This window comes from Cenococcum geophilum (assembly GCF_001692895.1).
Source record: "Cenococcum geophilum 1.58 unplaced genomic scaffold K441scaffold_21, whole genome shotgun sequence".
Classification (NCBI taxonomy): domain Eukaryota; kingdom Fungi; phylum Ascomycota; class Dothideomycetes; order Gloniales; family Gloniaceae; genus Cenococcum; species Cenococcum geophilum.
In genome coordinates, this window is record NW_027137579.1 from 2,076,346 (window position 1) to 2,099,455 (window position 23,110).

At 50.1% G+C, this 23,110-nt stretch overlaps 10 protein-coding genes across 10 annotated transcripts; 5 read left to right on the plus strand and 5 right to left on the minus strand.

Annotated features, from left to right (window-relative positions):
- Window positions 1-194: 194 nt before the first annotated feature.
- K441DRAFT_560365 (uncharacterized protein) lies at window positions 195-1,294 on the plus strand (the record flags this gene model as incomplete). Its single annotated transcript, XM_067643490.1, has 3 exons — window positions 195-340; window positions 388-497; window positions 663-1,294. 3 exons carry the CDS (start codon window positions 195-197, stop codon window positions 1,292-1,294), a joined length of 888 nt encoding a protein of 295 aa, XP_067504103.1.
- A 104-nt stretch (window positions 1,295-1,398) lies between these two features.
- On the minus strand, window positions 1,399-2,121 carry K441DRAFT_114344 (uncharacterized protein). The gene is made up of 2 exons (XM_067639980.1): window positions 2,115-2,121; window positions 1,399-2,060 (listed from the first exon to the last, which is right to left on the minus strand). The coding sequence occupies exon 2, from the start codon at window positions 1,879-1,881 to the stop codon at window positions 1,504-1,506; it is 378 nt and encodes a 125-aa protein (XP_067504104.1). The 5' UTR covers window positions 1,882-2,060; window positions 2,115-2,121; the 3' UTR covers window positions 1,399-1,503.
- Window positions 2,122-3,062, minus strand: K441DRAFT_114343 (uncharacterized protein). The gene is made up of 4 exons (XM_067639979.1): window positions 3,029-3,062; window positions 2,842-2,968; window positions 2,364-2,794; window positions 2,122-2,304 (listed from the first exon to the last, which is right to left on the minus strand). The coding sequence occupies exons 2-3, from the start codon at window positions 2,861-2,863 to the stop codon at window positions 2,367-2,369; spliced, it is 450 nt and encodes a 149-aa protein (XP_067504105.1). The 5' UTR covers window positions 2,864-2,968; window positions 3,029-3,062; the 3' UTR covers window positions 2,122-2,304; window positions 2,364-2,366.
- Window positions 3,063-5,946: 2,884 nt separating this feature from the next.
- On the minus strand, window positions 5,947-7,497 carry K441DRAFT_560593 (zf-DHHC-domain-containing protein; the record flags this gene model as incomplete). Its single annotated transcript, XM_067643496.1, has 3 exons — window positions 5,947-6,540; window positions 6,855-7,333; window positions 7,383-7,497. 3 exons carry the CDS (start codon window positions 7,495-7,497, stop codon window positions 5,947-5,949), a joined length of 1,188 nt encoding a protein of 395 aa, XP_067504106.1.
- Window positions 7,498-10,176: 2,679 nt separating this feature from the next.
- On the plus strand, window positions 10,177-10,647 carry K441DRAFT_677447 (uncharacterized protein; the record flags this gene model as incomplete). Its single annotated transcript, XM_067651067.1, has 1 exon — window positions 10,177-10,647. The coding sequence occupies one exon, from the start codon at window positions 10,177-10,179 to the stop codon at window positions 10,645-10,647; it is 471 nt and encodes a 156-aa protein (XP_067504107.1).
- Window positions 10,648-12,431: 1,784 nt separating this feature from the next.
- On the plus strand, window positions 12,432-13,484 carry K441DRAFT_696440 (uncharacterized protein; the record flags this gene model as incomplete). The annotated part of the gene is made up of 3 exons (XM_067652885.1): window positions 12,432-12,849; window positions 12,908-12,933; window positions 12,992-13,484. 3 exons carry the CDS (start codon window positions 12,432-12,434, stop codon window positions 13,085-13,087), a joined length of 540 nt encoding a protein of 179 aa, XP_067504108.1. The 3' UTR covers window positions 13,088-13,484.
- Window positions 13,485-14,278: 794 nt separating this feature from the next.
- K441DRAFT_114456 (uncharacterized protein) lies at window positions 14,279-14,704 on the plus strand. Its single transcript, XM_067639981.1, has one exon. It carries the CDS (start codon window positions 14,415-14,417, stop codon window positions 14,661-14,663), a length of 249 nt encoding a protein of 82 aa, XP_067504109.1. The 5' UTR covers window positions 14,279-14,414; the 3' UTR covers window positions 14,664-14,704.
- Window positions 14,705-15,226: 522 nt separating this feature from the next.
- On the minus strand, window positions 15,227-16,037 carry K441DRAFT_660008 (uncharacterized protein). Its single transcript, XM_067648626.1, has 2 exons — window positions 15,967-16,037; window positions 15,227-15,902 (listed from the first exon to the last, which is right to left on the minus strand). Exons 1-2 carry the CDS (start codon window positions 15,989-15,991, stop codon window positions 15,547-15,549), a joined length of 381 nt encoding a protein of 126 aa, XP_067504110.1. The 5' UTR covers window positions 15,992-16,037; the 3' UTR covers window positions 15,227-15,546.
- Window positions 16,038-16,504: 467 nt separating this feature from the next.
- K441DRAFT_561030 (alpha/beta-hydrolase) lies at window positions 16,505-18,738 on the plus strand (the record flags this gene model as incomplete). The annotated part of the gene is made up of 2 exons (XM_067643516.1): window positions 16,505-17,011; window positions 17,161-18,738. 2 exons carry the CDS (start codon window positions 16,505-16,507, stop codon window positions 18,736-18,738), a joined length of 2,085 nt encoding a protein of 694 aa, XP_067504111.1.
- Window positions 18,739-21,421: 2,683 nt separating this feature from the next.
- Window positions 21,422-23,021, minus strand: K441DRAFT_677451 (uncharacterized protein; the record flags this gene model as incomplete). The annotated part of the gene is made up of 4 exons (XM_067651068.1): window positions 21,422-21,592; window positions 21,798-22,634; window positions 22,695-22,778; window positions 22,962-23,021. 4 exons carry the CDS (start codon window positions 23,019-23,021, stop codon window positions 21,422-21,424), a joined length of 1,152 nt encoding a protein of 383 aa, XP_067504112.1.
- Between the last annotated feature and the right edge of the window lie 89 nt (window positions 23,022-23,110).

Below are 23,110 nucleotides of genomic sequence, written 5' to 3' on the forward strand. Positions count from 1 at the left end.
TCAGCCTTTCCTCGGCCTTTCCTCGGCCTTCCATGGCGGCGCACGAGGGGTCATCGCATAGAAACAGGCAACAACCTCTCAGGACTATATATTGTCCGGATTGACGTGAATTCAGCATTATTCCAATCACAATTAATCCTTCTGTAGTAGCTCACAGTAGTTGTACACGACTTTAGCTACTCAAACGCACGGCCATGGGATCGGCTGGGAGCAAGCCCGATGAGAGCAAACCCGCAGAAGACGGTCACACAAAATCCATCAAACCCTACGGACATCCAGACAATGCAACCAGCATCAAATTAAATTCATCGCATAGGGCTCATTATGACGGTGTAGTGAGGTCTGTCTCGCCGCTTCCTGTTCTCAACTACGCCTAACACTTCGCAGCCTGATCGAAAAGAACAAATACTCAGATCTTCTTGTTATTTGCGGCAGCGACCGCTACCCAGTTCATCGCGCCATTGTGTGTCCGCGCTCGACCTGGTTCGAGGATAAATGTGAACCAGCCCTTCAATATCTTGACTATGTAAATCTCACCAACGGCTCCGCCTCCCTCTCATCTCTAGGCCAACCATCCATAAGTAGAAGGCACAACGGCCAGACTCGCTAATGATATCGCCAGAGCTCTCCAGCCTCTCCCATGAAAATATGGCTCGATTCAGACGAGGAACCTGACGTCATCGCCGCCGTACTTACATTCCTCTACACACTCGACTACGCCGATAGCGGGCCCCAGCTCTCGTTCGGCCTCCCCCACGACCGGAGTAGTCTTTTCTCTCACGACTCTGGTGCTGAGGGCCATGCGCCGCCACCTCCAGAAGATGGATGTCAGGGAAGCATATCTTCGCCCACGCCCGCTGAATCAGAAAACGAATCACGTCCAGCAACGAGCAGGGAAGGATCACCGTTGCCAACGCCGGCCGCGAGCTCATCATCGCCCGACAATACCTCAACACACACTGTGCACGCCGACCCAGGTAGTCAACCTAATGAGCTCGTCTTGCACGCCAAAATGTGCCTCGCAGGCCATCGCTTCGGAATTCCGCCTCTTCTCGAAGTCGCCAAGGAAAAATTCGAAAAGCGATTGCGGTCTGAAACATGGAAGGCTGAGATGTTGCCTTGCATCCATGAGATAGAACGGCAGCAAGGGAGTTGCGACACTATTCGGGAATTGAAGGACAGTTTGCTCAAGTCGGCTAAGAGAAGGTTCAGGGACCTAAAGCAAATGGATGGACTGAAGGAAATGGTTATGGATTGTCCGGAATTCGCATCGGAGCTAATGAAGAATTTGTGAAGTATCTTGGCGAACCATCCTGACTGGCCGGGACGGACCCTGGGTTTATGATGTGAGAGGTAAATGTATATCCGTTCGTATCTCTTTTTTTAGTAGAGATACCTCGTTCATTTTTGCATGCAGAAGTTCTCGTAAGTGAGACGGGACAACTCACGTGTAATGGTCTCATGCTTCGGAGCATTTCGGGATCATACGGGAGCACCTGGGAGTTATGGAGTAACTTCTGGTTGAGTAGTCGCGCATGAAGTATTGCTAATCTTGCCCGAAGTTTCTAGTGAGAGTAGCGCGCTGGAGGCAGTCGCTATATTATCTCGCCGCACTGCGTTCATCAGAAAAGCCCGTGATGTTCGAGTTGGGAAGCCGCTGGCCTTCCAAGATCTCAGGGGGAAATGTCCGGGAACGAGGGGCTCCTCTGTAACCAAGAGCATTGGTTGAGTTACATCTGCGGATGCAATGACTTCGTCGTCCTCCGTTTGTAGGATGCTTAGGTCACGTAGAGAGACAGTGAAAGTGATGATCATGATAAGAGCAAACAGTATCCCACATAAAAGGAACGGTACTCCTAGCCACGCATCTCCGAGTTTCATCCCCCAGCGGAATGCGAGTGAGAGAAGAGGTCAAGAGAGCAACACTCCCAAGGCTTCCATAATGGCGATCGTGGCAAAAAGTCGAGCAATATCACGGCTGGTTTGTCCGCCAATCATGGAAATTGCAACGCTGCACATAGCTGCCGCAAATCTAGTGCCAAATGTGTACAGAACTAGTCCTATATGGAATTAGGAAAGTGGAAGGTTGCATTGATGGGACGGCAAGCTCTTACCTCCCACCAACAATACTGAAAACCCAATGATGGAAAACCCAAAACTGTAAAAATAACACTGCCACATGCAGCCAACATATCTGTTCTCTGCGGGGAGACCGAAAGCCATCGGAGCATGATCATGCTTATAACAGTAAAACTGGTAGTGTGACCAGATTCAAGCCAGCTGAAATAAAAGCAGCAAAGTGGCCTATGTTATATAAGGAAATGTGAGAAAATAAAATTAATCGTATCAAAAGCAACACTGGCCTTTTACATAGTCCAATGGCACCTCTTCCATGAATATCGGAGTAGTAGGTAGGTAGGTTGCCTTCCCAACCGATTTACCAGGAATGTAAATACGACCAAGGTAGGGTTTATGCCGCGCTTCAAAAATTGCATCATGTCTCGAAGTCTCTGCATCTGAGCCTTAAAGCCATATCCTTCTTGCTTCGACGAGCACTGGGAAGCCATGTCCATCGAGCGCTGTTCTTTCATCTCGGAAGGTTCCAGAGGTTTTGCATTGCGCAAATGAAGAGTCTCCGGGATGAACAGAGCGATTACAATAGAAAATCCTTCAATGACAGCGCCCAGTATAATCGGCGACCACAATCCGTTTGTCATAGGAATGGAACTGAGCGCCGGTGCGATTAGTTCCGCTACCAACACGCTTGCCGTAACATAAAGGAAAAACAGTTGTTCTACGCCAGAGTCAGTGGAAAATCTGAACGGAAAAGTACACCCCCACCGGTTTTCCGTGGGAACGACATCGGACACCATCGTGAAAACAACTGCAACCGCTACTGTAGGGCCCCCACAGATAACTATAAATACCGAAGAGAACCAAGTCAGCTTGAGTGGCAGTTGGAAGTGGCCTGCGCTTTCCCGTTAGAGATTGGTCGAGGAACTCGAAATTTCAATGCTGGACACCATACAGACGAATATGATCCATAGCATCGTACACTTAGCGCCAGCAAGTCCAAGAGTAAGAATCCATCTTCTTATCGGCCAGTGCACCGTACGGGACTACAAGAAAGATTCCTGGAACAGAATCCCAAAGGTCCTGCCACCTGAACAGTATTGTCGCCGTATCTTGGACGGTATTGACCTTACACAGCTCTTCCAGAACCGCCCATTGTTCTGTATCTTGCTCGGGTCCGCTCGCTTGTAGTAATCAAGACATACGACAGATTCGTATATGCGTCCCGGGTGGCTGAGCTAGGAGCGCACCTATATCGGTAGTAGCTATCCCTTAACCCGCTGAACTTCCCATGCATTATCCATAGGAACCAGCCAATTAGATCAACGCAATCGACTGTACGCGTGTTTGGATTCTAGTGTTCCGCACGGACCACTTACTTCGTGGACGCCAGTGGGTTAAGGGATAACAGACGCGAGCAGGGCAACGATGAGGATCCATGGCTTCGATGACGCGGAGTTGCCACGTAGCAATGGTGTTGGACTGAGGGAACAAGGGAGAAGTTTCATCCGCAGTATCGCGTCGTTGGGATGTGTTGGCTTCTCACATGACAGCTTCTAATGAAGAAAAAACGAGTGACATGTACAATAGAGTTGTTGCTGCAAGACTGTATTTAACAAGTATATTGGGTCAACGTGGTAAGAGAGAGCAATGGCGGAGGCAGTCATGTTGAAACCGCTAGTTGTGGCCATTCCTGCCAGGTCTACGTTTTGCCGTACGCGTTATCGAAGGAATTCGGGGCTCGGCATAAGTTTATACGGAGTTCGCTACGTACTGACTTTCTGCTTTGGGTGTTAATTTCCCCAGCGAAATGTCCCCTCTCGCTCATGAGTGCCTAGGCATTTTAATTTCGATTCAAGTATCATAATTCTGTTTCATACAAATATCTAGGAGAAGTGGGCAGCCTTGATTTGTGTCATTTATTAGAGCTCGCGAACTCCACTTAGTTGCCAATCCACCCCTTAACCTGCCAATCCTGGTTAGAGATACGAGGACCCCTTTCACAGACCCCTACGTGGCTATAATCCCTCTACAAATTTTGAGACATTTTATTGCAGGCCTTAGCCTAACCTACCCCGTATATTCAGAGCCAGTTATTAGGCCACCGTGAAATAAACTAGCCCTATACTTCCGAAACCAAGTATATAGTACTTCTCACAGAGTTCCTATGAGGCTATATTTAAATCCCGTGTTAAGGCGAGCACCGCAACTTTAGCGGTAAAGAGATATTGGAGTGGGTTCAACAAGATTGCCAATTCTATGGAGTCTTAATTCTCGCGCTCACGCAGCAAAGGGACTAACAAATTTCCAATCCAGAGGACATAGACAATACATATCCATAAGACCTAGGAGTAGGGCGATACTTAGCGCCACTCATCTACGGAGACGGAAAGAAACTATCCCCTTGGCACTTACTAGACGCCTAAGAAAGATGAACAGCAGGCGTGACTAGAGTAAGGCAACGCCTGCCTAGCCTTTTAGAAAGGCAGCAGAGACACTTGAGACACTTTAATGTTGCTGACTGACAAATAACCCCGAGGATTTTGCCTTTTTCTTAGGATTTCGACCGGCTTAGGCGTGTTTGTGAACCTGTCTCAAAATCTAACGTATGACATCGACAAACGATTCGGCCGGGCCAGACTTGGTAACAAGCAAGCTGTCAAGCCCGCTTTGACTACTACGAGCACCTTGCACATCATCACGGACCTCTCTAGAAGTGCCTTGCACCGGTGCACTTACCATATACTTGTCCATGCGGGCTTGACAGCTTGCTTCTTATCAAGTCTGACTTCGAGCGATATATCTGTGACGATGCCAGCCTCAGTCTGGCTTGCCAGGAGGCTAAGTAACACTAAACGAAAGTACTAAAGTAGATGTATGTGGAAGCCTTAGTTATCAGAGATTACTGTCTCTGCCATGTGAAAAAGACAACAGGAATAAAATTTCGGACTTTCAAAATCTGTATTTGCTAGCGGATCAAGATTATCAATAAGCTTTTAGTGAGAGTATTATTCTCCAATAGAGCAACATAGCAACAATTGCCAGCCGCCCCGGTGAAAAGAGAAATACGATATGTAATACGATATTGCCAGGGGTGGCTGAACAGGCCGCGTCGAAGGAATCTCACGTAAGAAACAACATGAATGATATAAGAACGATAATTTATACTAGCGCAGGCATTAGGTAGTTAATTTTCAGATATTGATTGGATCGATATCTATGGTAGAACTATCATTACAAAGTAAGTATACAAGAGACCAAAACAATCCAACAAGCGCAACGCAGACTTGGAAAAACATCCAAAACCAAGATTATAAAAAGTTGGCTGAAACACGAAACATTCCAATAACCATTCCAACCCCAAGACACCTACGCCCCGCCTCATGAAGATTTGCAGCCGTATTTTATGAAGTTTAAATTGATCGGCTAGCTTAGAGGTTGGGCATTGCGGCCTAATCGAAGGGCCACAACCCTGGAGTAAGTGCCCCATTTATTGCATGTTTTGGGCAGAAACTTCCATGGCATGTCTGTATGCCCTACTACTTTCCACCAATCCTGGAATTGGAGGTTGGTGATTCAAGGCGATAGAATGCCTCTGATGAGCTTTCTAGTTAGTCGGCTACTTAATAGCCAATCAGAAACTTTGTATGTTTTAGTCGAAAGGCGAACCATCTCAGAATGCCACGTACACTGGAGGGCTATGTTTAGCTGACCCCCCAAAGTACAAAGATGGTCTCCTGGAATGACATTTCGAAGGTAAATCCGTTGACACTTTCCATACAGCCCTAGTAACTCGAAGTATTTCCGTATACGAGTTATTGTGACCTATCAGGTATGTCCCTCTTCCCTTACTCTTTGCTCTGTATTATCCTCTCATCCCTCGGGTTCGCCGTTGCTAGCTCCGCTCTTATGCCTCCTGTGCCGTCTTTTATGCCAACGTCGGTCCAGTTTCTCCGTAGCGTAGCCAGGTAATAAGCCTGCTTGACGCTTTAACTTCTCTACCACTGGCCCAAACTCGAAGTGGCTATCATCCCGATCATGCTTCGTGCAAGGACTATATTTAACAGGAAGCAACCAATCGTACCATGTATCCCCAAGAACGCTCTTTAAATTGCGAAGTGGACCAACATCCCAAGGGTTGTCCCCAGGTTCTGTTTGAAGGATAACATAATCACGCGTATGCGTACGGTCGCCTGGATCTTGGAGAGGCTGCGGTTGCTGAGCTTGATTGGGGTATGTAACAACACCAGGCCCATATCCGAGCCTGCTCAGTGGCGACCTTACCGGCCCTGAAGAATCCACTAGTGCCGCAAGGTAGTACACGGCATTCCCCTTATCAAGGTTCTCAATAGTTGTGAGATTTTGCGAGGTAAGTTGAAGCGTACTCGCAGCCATTCCGACCGAGAAAAGACAGAACATAGTAGCTAATGCAAGAGCAACAGCCCAGGTAGCCTGTACATCGGCAGTCTAAATAGAGGATGTCAGTTGGTTCGTACGAATATAATTAGTTGAAGAAAAGGCTCAGCGCGGGCGAGCGTTGGAGCCAGGATACTCTACGAGATTCTCGAATAAGGATTCCAATGAAAGAAGAATAAAGGGACAGCGTGCGGAACTATAGGAATATTTTACTGCCAAGAAACCTGCGCTGCACGCTGCATATAATTCATACGCTGGGGAAGAGAAAGGATGAAAGAAGAGGGATGGTAGCGCCATAACGAGCAGGCAGATTCCAAAGGCAAAAGAAAATGCAGATTGACAATTAAAAGGCGAGAAAAACCAACCTTTCGCTTCCGCTCCGCTAATAGAACGGCCATAACTATCATTACAAAGCTTGTGTAGAGCGCTCCATACGAATTGAATTGGATAAAGAATTTAAGGTTGTTCTCAGAGACTATACCTCCTACCCACGGGCAGAAATGATCCATCCTATGAACGCAGCGTCCAATCTGGCTACAATGATGGGTTCGATCTAGTTTCCAGTTCTTACATTTGTCACACCATATAGGCTTGCCTTGGGGATCGCACACGAAGACATCCTTGGTATAAAATTGTTCCAAGCCCGGGGCCGTGTCTTTCCCTACACCTTGCCCAAGAGGAGTATATCCTGGGTCGGTCCAGATAATTTGAAGGGTTCTAAAGTAACAAAACGCCATAGGTAGTACGAGGATAAAGTATAGGACTAGGATCGCAATGGCAGCGCCATGACGAGGATAAATACCCAGTTGCCGGAGTTCTCTGGATGGATGGATGAGATATTCCACTGCGAAGGGTCAATATCACATTTGAAGCAATTAAGGCCAGAGGCGCACCTGTGACTTTAACTACGATTACCCAAGTAACATATACAACGGCAGCTATCATAAAGAGAGGAATGACAGCAGCAGCAGACCTATTGATGGTCCTCTCACTCCGTGGAGTCGCCATAGATGGAAAAGTGGATGTTGCTGACAGGGCCATGTCCTTTGCGGAGCTCAGCCTCATTCGCGGGAAAGATAAGTCACGTGTTATCACGTGATGGGGATCATATGCTGATTGGACCAAGCTCGATTAAGTTATCTGATCGATGCGGGGTCTCCCGGCAACTTGTCTTCATCGTCAGTCCATCGCCAATTCATCGTTCCTTCATCGTCTCTTCATGTTTCGAAAATGCCAATGTTCTCCAGAAGACTGACAGGGTTTGGCAGAAGAATAGGGAAGACCAGTTGCTGCGTCAGCGCCTCCAATTGCCTGCCGCTTAGCAAATTCGCGTCACACTGTAACGCCAAGTAAGCTCCCCAGCGCCCAGCGCCCTCACCTCGACGCCCCGGCTTTAAGCCTCGCTCTCGCCCTGATTCCTTAATACCTCACTCTTCACCGGCGGGCACCTGAGGAGACAGGGCTTTTCTGTCCTTCGTTCTAAGCCTGCGTCACGCGGCCCTCCTGAGGCTCTTTTTCCATACCCTCATTGAAAAGGCAAATCCTCTCGGAAATGAGGCAAACGCCCTAAATCCTAGCCTTGCGTTACACGTCAATGCCGCCCGTCTTTTTGGATCACAGCCTGATCAGATTGTCCACACTTCTCGGATCGAAACACCATTAACTGGCATCCTCTCTCTCTGCCTCAAATGCAGGGCGGACTGCTTCATGGTGTGTTGGCAGAGTTAAATCTAGCCTTTCTAACCATAACCCGATTATAAGAACGAGCTGCGCCTCCCCTCTCCAGCAGCCGACCGGCCACTTCACCGTGCACTCTCCCCCCTTGGCTGGCTCGTCGCTGTGCGGGCAGATCTCAACCCTGAGGGCGCGAGAAGCCGGCACGGTCGCCGGAAGGGCCGTCGGCGGGGCGACCGCCAAACTCGGAGGGCCAACAGAGTCGGGTGCTTATCAGAGCACTTTGGTACGTTTTGTCCATACAGGAAGAAACTAGCACTAATGCTACCGGAAAGTATTCTGCCAGGAAGATGGCAAGCCCTAGGCCAGAGGCTGAGCCCGAGCTCTTCTGTCTGCCTTGTACTCTACTCGACTGAATCTCCACTTCTTTTTCCTCATAAACACGCCCAGGCTTCCTGTTGTGGCTCTGCAAGGGCCGGGAACACATCACAAGCAGACCGGAATCAGGGCAGGCAGACTGAGGATAACAAACCCACTTGCCCGTCAGGGATTACGCCTGGCCGCAGTGCTTCTAAGAACAATATCAATCTCAACCCGTAGTTGAGCACAAAAAGTCATTGTAGGCACAAAGGCCTCTAATGTGAGCTTTGCGAGGCTTACTGGCCGCCATATCTCACCTGTCGTAGCGAATCGCTGCACTATATTGACCTAAGGTTCACCAGGGGCCGTTCCTCCAAGCGCAGAGCCCGCCCAACGAGCCGCCGCCCAACGAGCCCCCTAACACTTTTGTCTCAGCATTAATTAGACTTCGATCCTTCATCAAGTCGCCGTAGAAGGCCAAAGCTAGGGTCTATGTCTCAGATATCTGTCACTATAGTCTCTTTGTATTTTGTTTGCGAAAATTGGAATCAATCATACGTCATCTGAATGATTATTTTACGTATTTCTCGTATTGTAACTTTTTGATACTAGCCAATCTTAGCTTTACCATCTCAGCCAATCAGTGGACTGGACGCCAGTCTGAATATCCATCTAGTTAGCAGCATTACTCAGGCTATCGGCAACATGCTTCGTCATAAATGGGCAGCTGAGCATCTCGTCCCGCATTATTAAAACAACGCTTCCTTACCTGAAATTTGTTACTGACTTTGGGACAAGCCTTTAGTATGAAAGGTACCGTATCGAATATTCCTCAAGAGGATAAAGGTCTCTCACCCGTATAGACCCCCCATACCGCTTAGGCGCTGAGGCACAAAAGGCAGAGACTGAGCATATGACTGTCCTTTATGTAAGTCTTCCTTCCTCTTCCCAGTTGTGTCTTAGCTTTCAATCCCTCTTGGCAAAACTTCGGGTCAGCCTTCCTGCTGCAATGTCCTCCTCCGTCCCGGCCAACAACGGCTCGCCGGTGGCCGAGGCCTCACCTAACCACATAGTATCATATCGAGTCACTCATACTTGCATATCTGTTGTGCTTCTCCTGACTGGCCTAGGTCTCAGCTCCAGGTGTCGACGGGTGCCCAACGATTAGGGGTGATGTCCTTAACAATGGTTTTCTGTGCCACCGTTGGTGCCTTTCCAATCTGTTGGCCTGATACCTTGTCAACAATGGGTCCTCACGAGAGCCAATCCCTCAGGCCCTCTCGTCCCTTTATGATCACGCCCTCAGCACGGTCCTCTTATTCGCCCTGACGGTGCCAATTCGCTGCTAACCATTTAGCTCTTGCATGGATGGTTCTGTGATATCGCCGGCCCCGACATCGCCCCGTCGCCCTTCGCCCTCTTTCAGCTAGTTGGCAGTCAGGGCGGTCGGGTATGGCCTCAGGAAGGCGTCTTCAGCTTTCCCTGTGGCTGCGCAAAGTACTTTTGCCCGCCGTGCACTGCCGTCCTAGGCAATATGAGTGTATATATACTCACTCGCCTCCACTACGAGAGAGTCAATTCTTTTTAATCCGACAGTCTGACAAACCACAAACATATTCTTCAACAACACGATCCCTCGTCCATCACTTCAAAATGTCTCTCACCGACAGTGCGTCTACACCCTCCTTCAATACCCTCGGCGGGCCGACCGATTACTACTGCTGCGGCTGTGGATTTGGGCCACAGTCAATAAATATGTGCCCCAAGTGCATTAATTGCGGCCATACCGGCTGTTCAAGTTGCGAATCTGACGCAACGGAGGGAATTTCTGGCCGAGAAATAGGCGCAAGTGCCACGACGGTAGAGAGAGTCGATTTTACAGACGTCTCCTCCGATGTCAACTTGACATTTCAACGTCCTTCTCCCACAGCTTTCGCCACAACTCGCCTTGAAGGTACCAATATACACGGGCTTATCTTCGATGAAGAGGCGAACGATAGCGAGCATTTCACTTGGTATTGCTGTAGTTGTGGGGATGGTCCAATGGGTACCGCCAACAACGCGGGGTGCTGCGAGTGTGGGCACTGGAGATGTGAGATGTGTTCTGTGGAGGGTGGCAAATGACCTTCAATTGAAAAAATGAAAAATCAATTCATGTGGTTTTAGGTTTGTTGCGGTCCATATTAACGCAGCTGTAAGGCCGATTTGCTTATATGATCCGCAGGTCAATCCACAGATCTTCCTTGCCGCTATTACAACCTGCCTCAGCTTCTAAACACTGTTACGAACAGAGCCCCTCGCAGAAGACAAATATAGGGCCCTGAAAGACTTTTCTAGACGGCGCATCTTTATTTACCAGGCAGTTGCTCTTGGGATTCACTACTGGTCTTCCACCTACTCTTCACCTTCTCCCCCCCCCCCCAGCCCTCTCTTTTTTTTCTTACATGGCGCATACCCTTCAGCTGCAGTAGTTTTATTCATAGAGATCTCCGTTTTGCGTTGTTGTTCTTTAGGATGGCGGCTTGTCTTCTTAGCCTTTGTCTTGTCTTTTCTTCAACTCTGTTCTATGGAGGTACTCTACCATTACTCCCAGCATTTCAGCAAGCATTTACGGGCGGCGCATTATGCCAATCTGGATTTTGCTGTGAGATTCGCGTCTCTTGGTTATCGATTCCGATGGGTAGGCAGTGCATGTAATGCATCGGGGTCGATATCCTTTCATTCTGTAACACTTCAGGCACAAATCATACGTTGGAATTATCAAGCGGTGCATTCTATCAGCTTTTTAGCGAGGTACCGTCCTCCTTAAAGGCATTAAAGTGAAACATATAAGCCGGCTGACGGCTGTGGCGTCACGCACTGCAATGCAGCCGGAAAACACTGCCTTGCAAAAATTCAATTTACACGCGAAATTCAGGGCTGGCCAGCCTCGCTGGCGCGGCTCTTGCGCCCGCAGCTGATATACATCCTGCGAATCGGCCCTGTTCAAACGTCAGGGCTAAGGTACAAAAGGCAAAGACTTTGAGCACATGACTGTCCCTTGATATAAGTCTTCCTTCTTCCAACCGTGCTAATTCCACCGCTGTTCAGATTCGCCCACCGGACGTCCTTTTCCTAGTCATGTCTTAGTTCTCTGTCCCTCCCCGGCGAAGGTACTTCGGAGAAGCCTTACCTGCCTGCGGTGTCCTCCGTCCCCGCCTAGCAACGGCTTACCGGCGGCCCAGGCCTCACTTAACGACGGATAAATATCTGCTGCCAAGCGAAGCAGTGCACTGCCTTAATTCACCCAAAGTATGACATCGAGTTACTCATACTTGCGCTTCTGTTGCGCTTCCCCTGATCGACTAGGTCTCAGCTCTGGGCATAAGCTAGTGCCCGGCGAGTAGGGGAATGCCCTCGACAACAGTTCGCTATGCAACCGTTGGTGCCTTCAACATCGTCTGTCTGCTCCCCCGTCGACTATGGTCCTCGATCACCTAATCCCTTAGGCGTTCTCACGCCCCTTGGAGCACGCCCTCAGCGGTCAGCTTTCTTCACCTCCATTACTGCAGCACATTCGCTCCTGGGTAGTTTTTGCCCTTACATGGCCTCTATGCTCGCGCTGATCCTCAAAGAGCGCCCCATTCGCCCTTCGCCCTCTCTTCGACCGTTAGAACACAAAAGGCGGCCTCGGTGGTCTTAGAAAGGCAGATAATTTCCTTCAGCTACCCTAGGCGCAGCCCAGGCATTTATGTCTGACTTTTGCACAGCCATCTCATACTATATAAATACTAGTAACCAGAGCAAATCCTGTCATCATTGTCTCAGCCATACTGCCAAGCTTGCCTATTAATCACTTTAAATATTCTTGACTTCCCACAACATCTTCGTCAAGCATTTCAAGTTCCATTAAATTCAAAACCGCAGTCATGGTTTCCTTGCAGAATCCAACCTTTAACCCCAAGACCTGTGATCCTCCACAGACCTTCTACTGCTGTTGCTGTAAGTTCGGACCAATGTCATTGGCATTGCACCCATCCTGCATCAACTGCGGTCATTACGGCTGTTCTTATTGTGTTGCGGAAGCGATGGAGAGTATCTCCCTTCCAACGGCTTCCGAGCCAGAACCCACCGCGATCCTCATGGGTGCTCCCTCGACTACAGACGACGCAATAATACAACCGTCTTCGACCGCATCTTTGACAACATTTTGCCGAGACAACCCTTCCCAGACAAACACCATCCACGAAACTTTCAGCAACCAGGCACTAACTGATGGAGAGACCTACTGGTATTGCTGCGGCTGCGGAGATGGCCCAAAGACTACTGCCAATAACCCAGCGTGCTGTATGTGCGACCACCGGAAATGTATCCACTGCGATGAGAATGCTAGGAAGTAATCTAGCAATGGATCAATTCATATGGCTTCAGGTCTGTTGCTATCCATATTAACGCAGCTGTAAAGCTGGTTGGCTTACAAGGACCACAGGTCAATTCACAGATCCTCCATGCCAGTCTTACACCCTGCCTCACCGTCCGAAAACTCTCACAATCAGAATTTCTCGAAGACAACTACAGGGCTTGAATGGCTGTTCTGGGTGGCACACCTCTATTTCCAAGGCATTTGCTCTCGCGTTTCCTTACTGGTCTTCTACCTATTCTTCACCTCTTCTCCAGGCCTCTCTTTTCCTTTCATGCAGCACATACCCTTTAGCTATTAGATTTCTGTTTTATATGGTTCTCCGTCTTGTACTGTCGATCTTTAGTGATGAAGGTTCATTTGCTTGGTCTTTGTTACTCTTCCTTTCAACCGTTTTCTGTGGAGATACTTTGGCATCACTCCCAGCATTTACAGCGAGCATTTATGGCGGCCACGTTTGCTGTTCTAGATGTTGCTGTGGGACTTGCGTCTCGCCCTGGTTATGTATTGCGATAGATTTGCTTGTCTTAGTGCAAGTAACGAATCGAAATCATTATCCTACCACTCCGAGCACTTTACCCACAAATCATACGTTAGATTACCAAATGGTGATTCTATTAGCACTTTGGCGAGCAGTCTTTCTTGTAAGGGCAATTAAGTGAAACACGTAAGACGACTAACGGCTCTGGCTTTACGCATTGCAGTGTATCCTGGCATCGCCCCATTCGCCCTTCGCCCTCCGCCCTCTTTCACCTGATGAGCACCCGGAAGGCGGCCTCAGTAGCTTTAAGGCTTTTTAATTTCCTTGGGCTATAATTTTATGCCTAGCTTTTGCACTGCCATGCCGTAGTTATCCAAGTACAAGTATCCAGGCCGCACTGCCGGTGTAGTTTCAAGCGCACTATTCAATTCATATATTTCCGAGCCACTAACCTTCCTCAACATCTCAAGTCTCATAAATCCAAAAATCAATCATGATTCCAGCACTCCATCCCTCTTCCGGCCCCCATACCTCCGGTCCTGATTCAGCGTACTTCTACTGCTGCTCCTGTCACTACGGACCGATGCTGCTAGCATTGTACGCAGCATGCATCAACTGCGGCCATCAGGGCTGTTCAACATGCAATGCAGAAGCAGTTGAGGGAGCCTCTGGGTTGTAATGCAGCTGCGCTATCGAGTCTAGAAAATAACATGCTCATTCCGGTTCGTTTCATAGCCCATCCCAATAAAGTTCCAAGGATGATAACTAACATATACTACAGACTAGCCCACTTAATTAGAGCATTTTCATGGATCTTCATGCTGCCCCTTACAACCTGCCTCACCGTCGAAACACTATTACGAACAGAGTCCCTCGCAGAAGACAAGTATAGGGGCCTGAAAAACTTTCTTGGAGACACATCTTAATTAATAGGAAATTTGTTCTGGGGCTTCATTACTGATCTTCTACTTATTCTTCACCTATGCCGCCGCCCCTTTCTTCTTCTCCAATATGCCAATTTTTTTCCGGCTTCTAAGGTTATATTCCGTATTGCTCGTTACTCTGTGTTGTTTCCTTTCGGCGAAGGCTGCTCAGTTACCCTACCTTTGTCTGCTCTTTTTTTTCTTCAACGTTATCATGTGGAGGCACCTTTCTTTACCCGAAGTACGGCGGCGGCATGTGCTGTTTTGGATCTGCCGTGAGACTTGGGTCTCCTACCTTGGCTATGGGTTGGGTGTTCACATTTTTAGCACTTTGTAGCGCAAATAATACGTTAGAATTACTAAATGATGAATTACCAGTACTTTTGCGAGCTGTCGTCCTTGTGAAACAAGTAAGCCAACCGGCGGCTGTGGCTTTACGCACTGCGGTGCAGCCGGGAAAAACTGCCTTGAGAAAACCCAATTTGCAAGCAAAACTTTAGGGCGGCCAGCCTCACCGGAGCGGCTCTTGGGCTTGCAGCTGATGTGCGCCCTGCGAATCGGCTTTATTCAAACGTCACCTCGCCCTCCATTGTTGGCTACCTTTGCCCTTTGCCCTTTGCGCACCTTTCCACTGCCCAACGGAGCCTGCGTGGCTTGGATTTAGAACCCTACACCGCTGTTGTCCTTCATTGTCAAAAAAGGGGTAAGATGGACGATGCGGAGGGCGATGGTCTCAAACTAAATTTTGACTTCAGCGCCCGTAGGCAGCAACGCTAGCAGTGCTCAGGAGCGCACAGACGAATATTTGTGTGTGCAAATAGATGCATAGATTTAGAGCTGCGTATTTACGTAGATAATTATGTACAATATGCCTGACGTATGAGAAAGCGGCGAAGTCCGTTGCACAATCACATCCATGCATCCAATATCAAAAAACGGCCGTATGATAATGCCCCGCCCCCCACCACACCTTCGGCTCCACACAAGCTCGGGCACATATTTGCTCCTGCAGCTGTATCACCGGCGCCTTGGAAATCACACAAATGCCCTGTTCGGCCCATTTTTACCTTCCCCATGCGGGTCTTTCGTTCAACAATCCAGGGTTTGCTCCACGCTTCTCTGCTTCTTCAACAATGGAAACCAACCTATCCGAGGAATATTTTCCGTCATTCCTCTCCAGCTCTGTTGGAGCCCAGTCTCTCCTCCCCTCCTGTCATATCTCATGCTTTTTTGTCAACGCCGTATTCCCCTTGCTCTCCTTCATTCCCGCTGGTAGCTCTAATACCAGCTGCCGGTTTTCCGGCATAAAGCATATAACCCTTCTCTTCGATGGTCCCTGCGTTGGCGTCTCCACCTCCCGACCCCTCCAACTCAGTGCTCGTTGCTACAGGTCGATTGCCGCGAAATCTTTTGCGCATATCGACCATCCCACGCTTGCATTCTCCGTAGCCCTTTTGTAACTGCTGACACCTCGTAGGTAGAGTTGAGTTGAGGGGTGGCCGAAGGCAATCACTAGGACTGTTGCGCTCCACCATGATACAATCAGAATTTTGAAGGCACGCAGCCAAGGCGGCGCCTGTACGCTCGGCGAGCTGTCAGCAAGAAGACAGTAGTGATGATGGAGTTGGAGAGGCGCGTACGGATGTCCTTGCAAGAAGATGGCATGACAAGCCTTATTGCGATAGATATCACGGCTGCATTGGAGGGAGACGAAGGTACTCGTGTACGGTGTAGTAGTTTTAGAGAGAGGGAAGATTTCGGATTGGACAAGGGAAGCCATGCGAGCTTGTTCCGGCATTTTTCCGTGCCGCAGAGCCTCATAGCCACCGACCTAGTCGTCACATGTCAGTCAGTTTCCATGACGAACCTTCAAAGCGTTTAAGGGGGCCGTTGTTCGGTGGGGAAGAGATGCTCAACACCAACCCCAGCCCTATCCATGTCCTCAACCACCTTACTTCCACCCTTACCTCTTGTTCTCATAGCTCAATTGTCTTGCCGCTTGCATATATGAACATGCCGTCACCTTAAGCTTCTGTCTTGCTTAACCTACAAAAACCATAATCCCTCCCCTACTTTCTTGACTGCACGTACGATACCGAACAAATCCTCCAGCACACTAACCTCAATTCCTGCCTCTATTATCACTCCACGCATCCATCTACCCCCTTATGTACCACCATGGCGCGTGTCCCCTTCCTCGGCCGCCTGCACATCCGTGAATATCTCGCCTTACTTGTCTCCTTCATCCTTATCGGTCTTGAATCCCTAATTAGTATCATCACGCTTGCGCTCCCTCCGCCGGTAATCAAGCTCTGCTATCGCGCCACCCGTAGCGCTTTCAACTACCTCTCGTCTCCCCAGGGTCGTCGTTCACGCAATAAGAAAAAGGCCATTTCCTCCTCCATTGCTACTGCATCAGACTTCTCGGAGCTTTGCGAGCTGTTTGGTTACTATGCGGAAGAGCATGTAGTACAGACAGGTGACGGGTATTTGCTCGGGCTCCATAGGTTAGGATGGAGGAGAGGGGAGGAAGATATGAGGGTTAATAGCGGGCCGGGAAGTTTGAAGAAGAAGGTTGTGTACCTACATCATGGTCTACTCATGAATAGTGAGGTTTGGGTGTGCATAACGGAGAGGGAGAGGTGTTTGCCCTTTTTGCTGGTGGAGAGAGGGTACGATGTTTGGGTGAGTATTACTCTTCAATACTGCTCTAATTGTCTTCATACATGACGCAGTACTGCTTTAAAATTTGCACATTTAATGTATTCCTACGTGTCCCCAAAATACATTATTGAATCCACTAGCTTTGGATATCCGTGCTAACGTTTCTCCAGCTTGGGAATAATCGGGGTAATAAATATTCCAAAAAATGTGTCCACTGTGCCCCGACATCCACCGCCTTCTGGAATTTTTCCATGGACCAGTTCGCGTTTCATGATATTCCCGACTCCATCAACTACATTCTCAGCACTACTAGTCAACCTTCTCTATCGTACATTGGCTTCTCGCAAGGTACAGCGCAAGCTTTCGCCACCCTCTCTATCCACCCAACCCTTAACGACAAAGTCGACGTCTTTATAGCACTCGCACCCGCCATGTCTCCCAAAGGCCTTACGTCCACAATCGTCGACTCCTTCGTCAAAGCCTCACCCGAAGTTCTCTTCCTCGCATTCGGTCGTAGGGCAATTCTAGGATCAGCGACGATGTGGCAGGCAATCCTCTATCCGCCCATCTTCATCCGGCTAATCGATATATCCCTCTCCTTCCTCTTCGGCTGGCAAGCCCACAACATCAGCCCGCATCAGAAGCTAGCGGCATACCCGCACCTCTACTCCTTCACGTCCACCAAAAGCGTGGTCCACTGGTTCCAAATCATCCGCAACGGCGTGTTCCAAATGTACGACGACGAAGCGCCGCTGGCCCTCACGAACCGGAACAAGTACTACAAGATCGCCAAGTTCCCGACGCGCAACATCAAGACGCCCATCGTGCTCGTGTATGGCGGCTCGGACAGCCTGGTCGACATCGACGTGATGCTGAAGGAGCTGCCGCGCCACACGCAGGCCAAGGAGATCCCGCACTACGAGCACCTCGACTTCCTGTGGGCCAGCACGGTCGACGAGCTCGTGTTCCCGCACGTCTTCGACGCGCTAGACGAGTACGCCGCCAGCGACTCCGGCGGCGGCAGCGGGAACGGCGGCAGCACCAACACCCCTCACGACCCGTCGCACAAATCGGGCAGAAGGAGGGACCACTATGCCCCAGCCAAATTCAGCCTCCCGGACTCCGGCGCCCTGCCCGCCAGCGACGACGACGACGACGACGACGAGAGCTCGAGCAGCCCGACAGCCTTCCGCGCAAGGAAGGTCAGCCATACCCCCGCCACCACCGCCACCGCCGCATCGCTGGACGGATGGCAGGCCAATCCGCGCGAGCACGCAGCCTCCACGACCCCGCCCACGACGCCCCCGCGCGCGCTCCTCGCCTCCGCCGGCGGATCCAGCCACGCGCCTGCTCGTGAGACGGTCCCTCCCGCTACCGCTGCCGCTTCCCCCGCGCACTCGGCTCTGCACAGCCACAGCCACAGCCACAGCCACAGCCACGCGACAAACCAGACGTCGACCTCGCGGCCTGAGGGCTGGTGGAGCAGCGATGAGGTGGCGGGGACGGAGCGGTCGTCGCCGGCGCGGGCGAGCTTCGAGAGCGGGCACAGCGGGATCGGGATCGGGGTGGAGGGGCGGTTTGGGGAGAAGGGGATTCAGGTTGGGATGGGGAGGCCCGTGGGCGGGGTTATGAGGGGAGAGGCGGTGGGGATGGGGTTTGGTGGGGGAGGGAAGGGGAGGGATGGGGATGGGAGGAGGGAGGGGAGAGGGGGAAGAAGAGGTGGAAGTGGAGGAGGAGGAGCGGGGTGAGGGATGGGGAGTAGATTGCGTTAGGTTGGGGGAATGGGGAGGAGGGCGGGTTAGAGAGAGCGGCAGTGCTGCTGTGATACGGAGCGGATGTGCTCGCGATGATACAAAGACACGACGGCGTGCGGATGGATGGGTCGGGCCATGTACATGCAACGAAATCGGGACTAGCGATCCTGGTTTCCGTGTTAATATTTAAAAGTTTTTTTTTGCACATAAAGGCCAAGTCGAATACATACTAGGGATATTCATCCCGCTATATATCCGCAATAATCAGTGAATTCGCTATATTCCCACTATCATCCCTCATCCCGCTGCATTCCCGCACCCACCACTCTCGTCACCACCCCCACTGCACTCGCACATAGTCAACCCCGCAAGAAGCCCCCCTCGGAGAATTATCAGGCCAGCAGAATATCGGAGAATATCAGACCCGGAGAATATCAGACCACCCAATAACGTGACCTCGGCACCGGTTCTAGCCTCCCGGAAAGAACCCCGGCAAAGCGCATGTGAAACCCTCCCCCAAGTTCCGTCCGTGAAAGACGTCGACTTAAGCTTCATGCAAGGGGTCCCCGCCGGAAAGGCGGGGGAAGAAGGGGAGTGTGGGGTGCGGGGTGTGGGCTGGGCTGTGCTACCCCCCCCTCGCTTGTATCCGGCGCTGTAGATCGGACGTCCTGATTCGGAAAACCTTATTTCGAGCGCATAGGTTTCGTGAGGCTGTTGGGCTAGGAGGGTTGCCTGGTGAGGAGGGTGGAGCTGAAGGGGCCGAGTGGGCTTGGCGGTAGGCTGGGGAAGGGGTTTGAGTGCCTGGATGAGGTGCAGGGTTTGGAGTTGAGGATAAGAGGAATTTGCTTGGTGATGGGCATGATCGGGGGAGTCGTGTTTGCTTCTTCTTGGTTGGAGGTCGGTGCTGAGGGTGGCTCAGGGGTAGGATCTGATAAGGTGGTGTCGGAGAATTATAATCAGGCTTGACGATCGGCACCCTTTTGGCTCGGTAAGTGCTCGATGGTGGAGTTTGCGCCACGGAGGAGCTTTACTGTGAGATTGAATGACAAGATGGAAGCCCGATTGTAATCTGAGGTTGACGGAATTACCAGGCAGTCATGGTGATGTTGAATGCGGTAGACATTAGTTGTTAAGAGGTGCAAAGACCGCCCTCTTTCTTCGCCTTTTCCTTTTCGTTTTCTTCGTTAGCCCAAAACAATAAACGAGTCAAGGATCGTTGTATAGAAGACCAAGGCCAAACTGGGCACGGACAAATTGAAGTTGCGCGACTGTGCCCTGGATAGCCGGGTGAGTGTCGTATGACATTCAGCGGGTATCCGTCAGTGATTTTCCGGAAATAGCCTGTCAGGTATCAGAATGTAATACTATCTTGTCGTGCAACAATTCCTCTTTCGGTCGATGATGAGTTTATGATAACAACCAGATTGTATGCTGAAGGTCAGAGCTGTCTCGGCCAGAGCTGTCTCGGCCAGAGCTGTTCTGGCCAGAGCCGCCCCGGTTAGTTTCGAGGTTTGAAAAGTTAACCTTAAGCAACAATGGTGGCGATATGCTACGGCCATGGTACGTAGGATGGACTTATGGTTTTGTTGGTAGATGGTTGAGTAAGGAGTCATTGGATCAACAATCTTTGACTTTGTGCATCGGTTGTGCTAAAATATTCACTTCGGTGGGTCTGTGAAAGCATGTCAGTACGACGTAATCTCGGACGTCCATATGCCCCGATTCGGGTGTGCTGAGGACAGGAACCTTGGTTGAACCTTACCTAAACTGATACCCGAGAATCTCCGAGTCAGACTGAATAAAAAACTGGATACCGACGCCACGGCCATGTCGCTTAATCCCACGCGCTGAAATCCAAAGCCATGACAGTCATGTATCTTCATAATTGACATGGATTCCCATCATTCATCGAATGCTGTTGATATTGAAATCTGCATTTGCCGGGTCACCCGTCCAATTCAGCCGTGCTCCATGAAACTAATGACCTGCATTTGTTGAATAAGAATATACATTATACTAACACAGTCGGTGGGGTATATACAGAGTTCCATATCCATAGTCATGCGCCGTAACCATGCCATATAACGCCGTGATGATGCCGAGTGGATGCGGTACAACAAGCCCGTTCTCCCGGCCATGTGCTGAAATGAAGGTATAAAGTGTAGGAAAATCTTAAATGATGAAATCCATTCAGCCATTCTTCTATGGCTCCACATATCCATGGGGCCCTGAGACACCAGCTCTCGTCGTAGAATTCTAAAAAAAAACACAGTTCTATCGCTGTATAGCGAGGGTCTAACCATGCGTCCGAGAATGATGCCCAACCATCTTTACCCATGCTGTGTGGCCTTTGAGAAATATCCGACATTCCCGCATGAGTGAATGTCCAATAACTCCCTCGTCGAAGGAAAGGTCGAACGAGTCTAGCAGTTGCTGTCCTGCTATCCACTCCATTCACCATAGACTGAAATTATAACCAGAGGGTATCTCAGTAAATTCCCTCAAACCAAACGCTCCTTCCATAACCATAGTATAAGAAGGCCCGCTTCTCGAAAAATTTCCGTCACAGAGTTTGCTGGAATGTTGCATGAACCCATCGCTGGTGGAACCCGGCTTTCATCTCGATCAAATCATACGAGTAAATGTTTCTGGACGCAGTTTAAAACGTCGGAGTTGGCTAGGCAGAGAAGTATTTGGAAGCCAGGTTGCCATTTTCTTGCCTATGCTCCCGAGACCCCGTGTTCTCCAGGTCGGGTGGCCCAGCAGGATCGTCACTGACGGCACCATCACGTTGACGGTTTTCACCTGCAGGATTGCGACGCCGCGCATTGATGAACCAATTACTGACCTTGGAAAAGTCAGCACGAGTTGGATGACATTGACATGGGATGCGAAAGATGGCTCGTGAAAGAGGGATAACTGTTAGATGCAATTGAACAAGACAGACAGGTGGTTCGACTGAAGGATAGTTGAAAGACGTCTGAGAGACGGTTGAACGACAGCTGAGGCTTGATTGGGACCTGGAGCTCCTAAAAAATGGAAACCTTACGTACCTGATTCAGCGTTAACCCAGTCGACGAGCAAAGTGCATATTTCTCGTCTTCCGATGGATAAGGAGAGTCTCGATGTGCGTTGAACCAAGCCTTCAGTTGACTGGTCGCCTCCTTCGGTAGGTTGCCTCTGCGTTTCCGTTGGAACTGGCCATCATTGACTCCCGAAGACGACTGGAACGTGTACTGATTGTAGTTTTGATGCTGGTAGAAACCGGGATCTGGCAGATGTCGCTGATCAGGCATGAGCGAATATCTACGATCGTCCCCTTGCCGGTGCGTGTCGTGACGAGCCGTATTTTTGTCGTACTGCTGCGGATCCTCGTAGCTAAAACTCTGCCTGTGCGGAACGAGACCCTCACCGACGTGTCCTGGCGGTGGTAATGGTGGTGGCCCATATGGTGCTCCAAGCGGTCGTTGCTGCAATAAAGGCTGTCTTTGGTACATGGTAGGCGACGGTTGTCGAGAGTACGATAGCGTCGAGGAAGGAGCATGCCCAAAACTAGGCCGATGATGAAACGAACGAAGGGAACTCTGGCCACCGGACGAAGAACTTGAAGTCCTGGGAGAATCATAGTTAGGGGTCATGNTCGGATCAAACAAATCCGATCTGGCACTCGAACGCCGACCGTCCAACGGCTGATAGTCGATCGAATCATTCGGCAACCGACTCAAGCTGTTCTCCGAGGCCCTGTCCACCCTTCTCCGCTTAGGATCAACAATCCATAGTGGGTCGTCGAAGCACGGTTTAGGTATGGAGCGATCTATAGGAGAGCTTTCCATGGAAGCTTGCATTCGAGCAGGCGTACTCGGAGGTGAGGGCTCTACCGCTTGCAGCAACTGCGAACTCGCCCGTCAGAAGGCTGGACTGAGCGTTTGGGCGAGAACTAGAGGACTTACCGTTGAAAACGACGGTAGTTGCATGGAATTCCGGCGCTCGCCATTTTGGTACGGCGGGGAATGGCGGAGAGGATTGCCATTTCCCTGATGGCACAGGTCATTCATTCTGTTCAATCCAAGTTCCTCGATGGAAGGAAACTTGCGTTTGGGCGGTGGAAGGGGAGAAGAGAATCGCACTGCCGAGTTCTCTATTTCTAGAGGTTCTGGACAGGGCTGATGGGAAGATTTGGGGGAGCATTGACAAATCGGACAAGGATTACTACGTACTGTGGCTATGCTGGAATGAGACGGATCCCTCTTGGGATCGCCTGATTCTCGGCCAGTCATGGTACTTGGAATTAAAGAACTGTATCGATGTGGAATATCATGGAGGGTGAGATACTCCATGGGGCGATGGCATGAGCTATAAGTACTCG

What these genes read in the sequence shown, in the direction of transcription:
- K441DRAFT_114344 (XM_067639980.1), bottom strand. Translation starts at nt 1,881, where the DNA reads ATGAAACTCGGAGATGCGTGGCTAGGAGTACCGTTCCTTTTATGTGGG.
- K441DRAFT_114343 (XM_067639979.1), bottom strand. Translation starts at nt 2,863, where the DNA reads ATGTCGTTCCCACGGAAAACCG. An exon ending in GTCGTTCCCACGGAAAACCG is followed by an intron (nt 2,795 to 2,841) that starts GTGGGGGTGTAC and finishes ACTCTGGCGTAG; the next exon opens with AACAACTGTTTTTCCTTTAT.
- K441DRAFT_114456 (XM_067639981.1), top strand. Translation starts at nt 14,415, where the DNA reads ATGCCAATTTTTTTCCGGCTTCTAAGGTTATATTCCGTATTGCTCGTT.
- K441DRAFT_660008 (XM_067648626.1), bottom strand. Translation starts at nt 15,991, where the DNA reads ATGCCATCTTCTTGCAAGGACATCC. An exon ending in ATCTTCTTGCAAGGACATCC is followed by an intron (nt 15,903 to 15,966) that starts GTACGCGCCTCT and finishes CCGAGCGTACAG; the next exon opens with GCGCCGCCTTGGCTGCGTGC.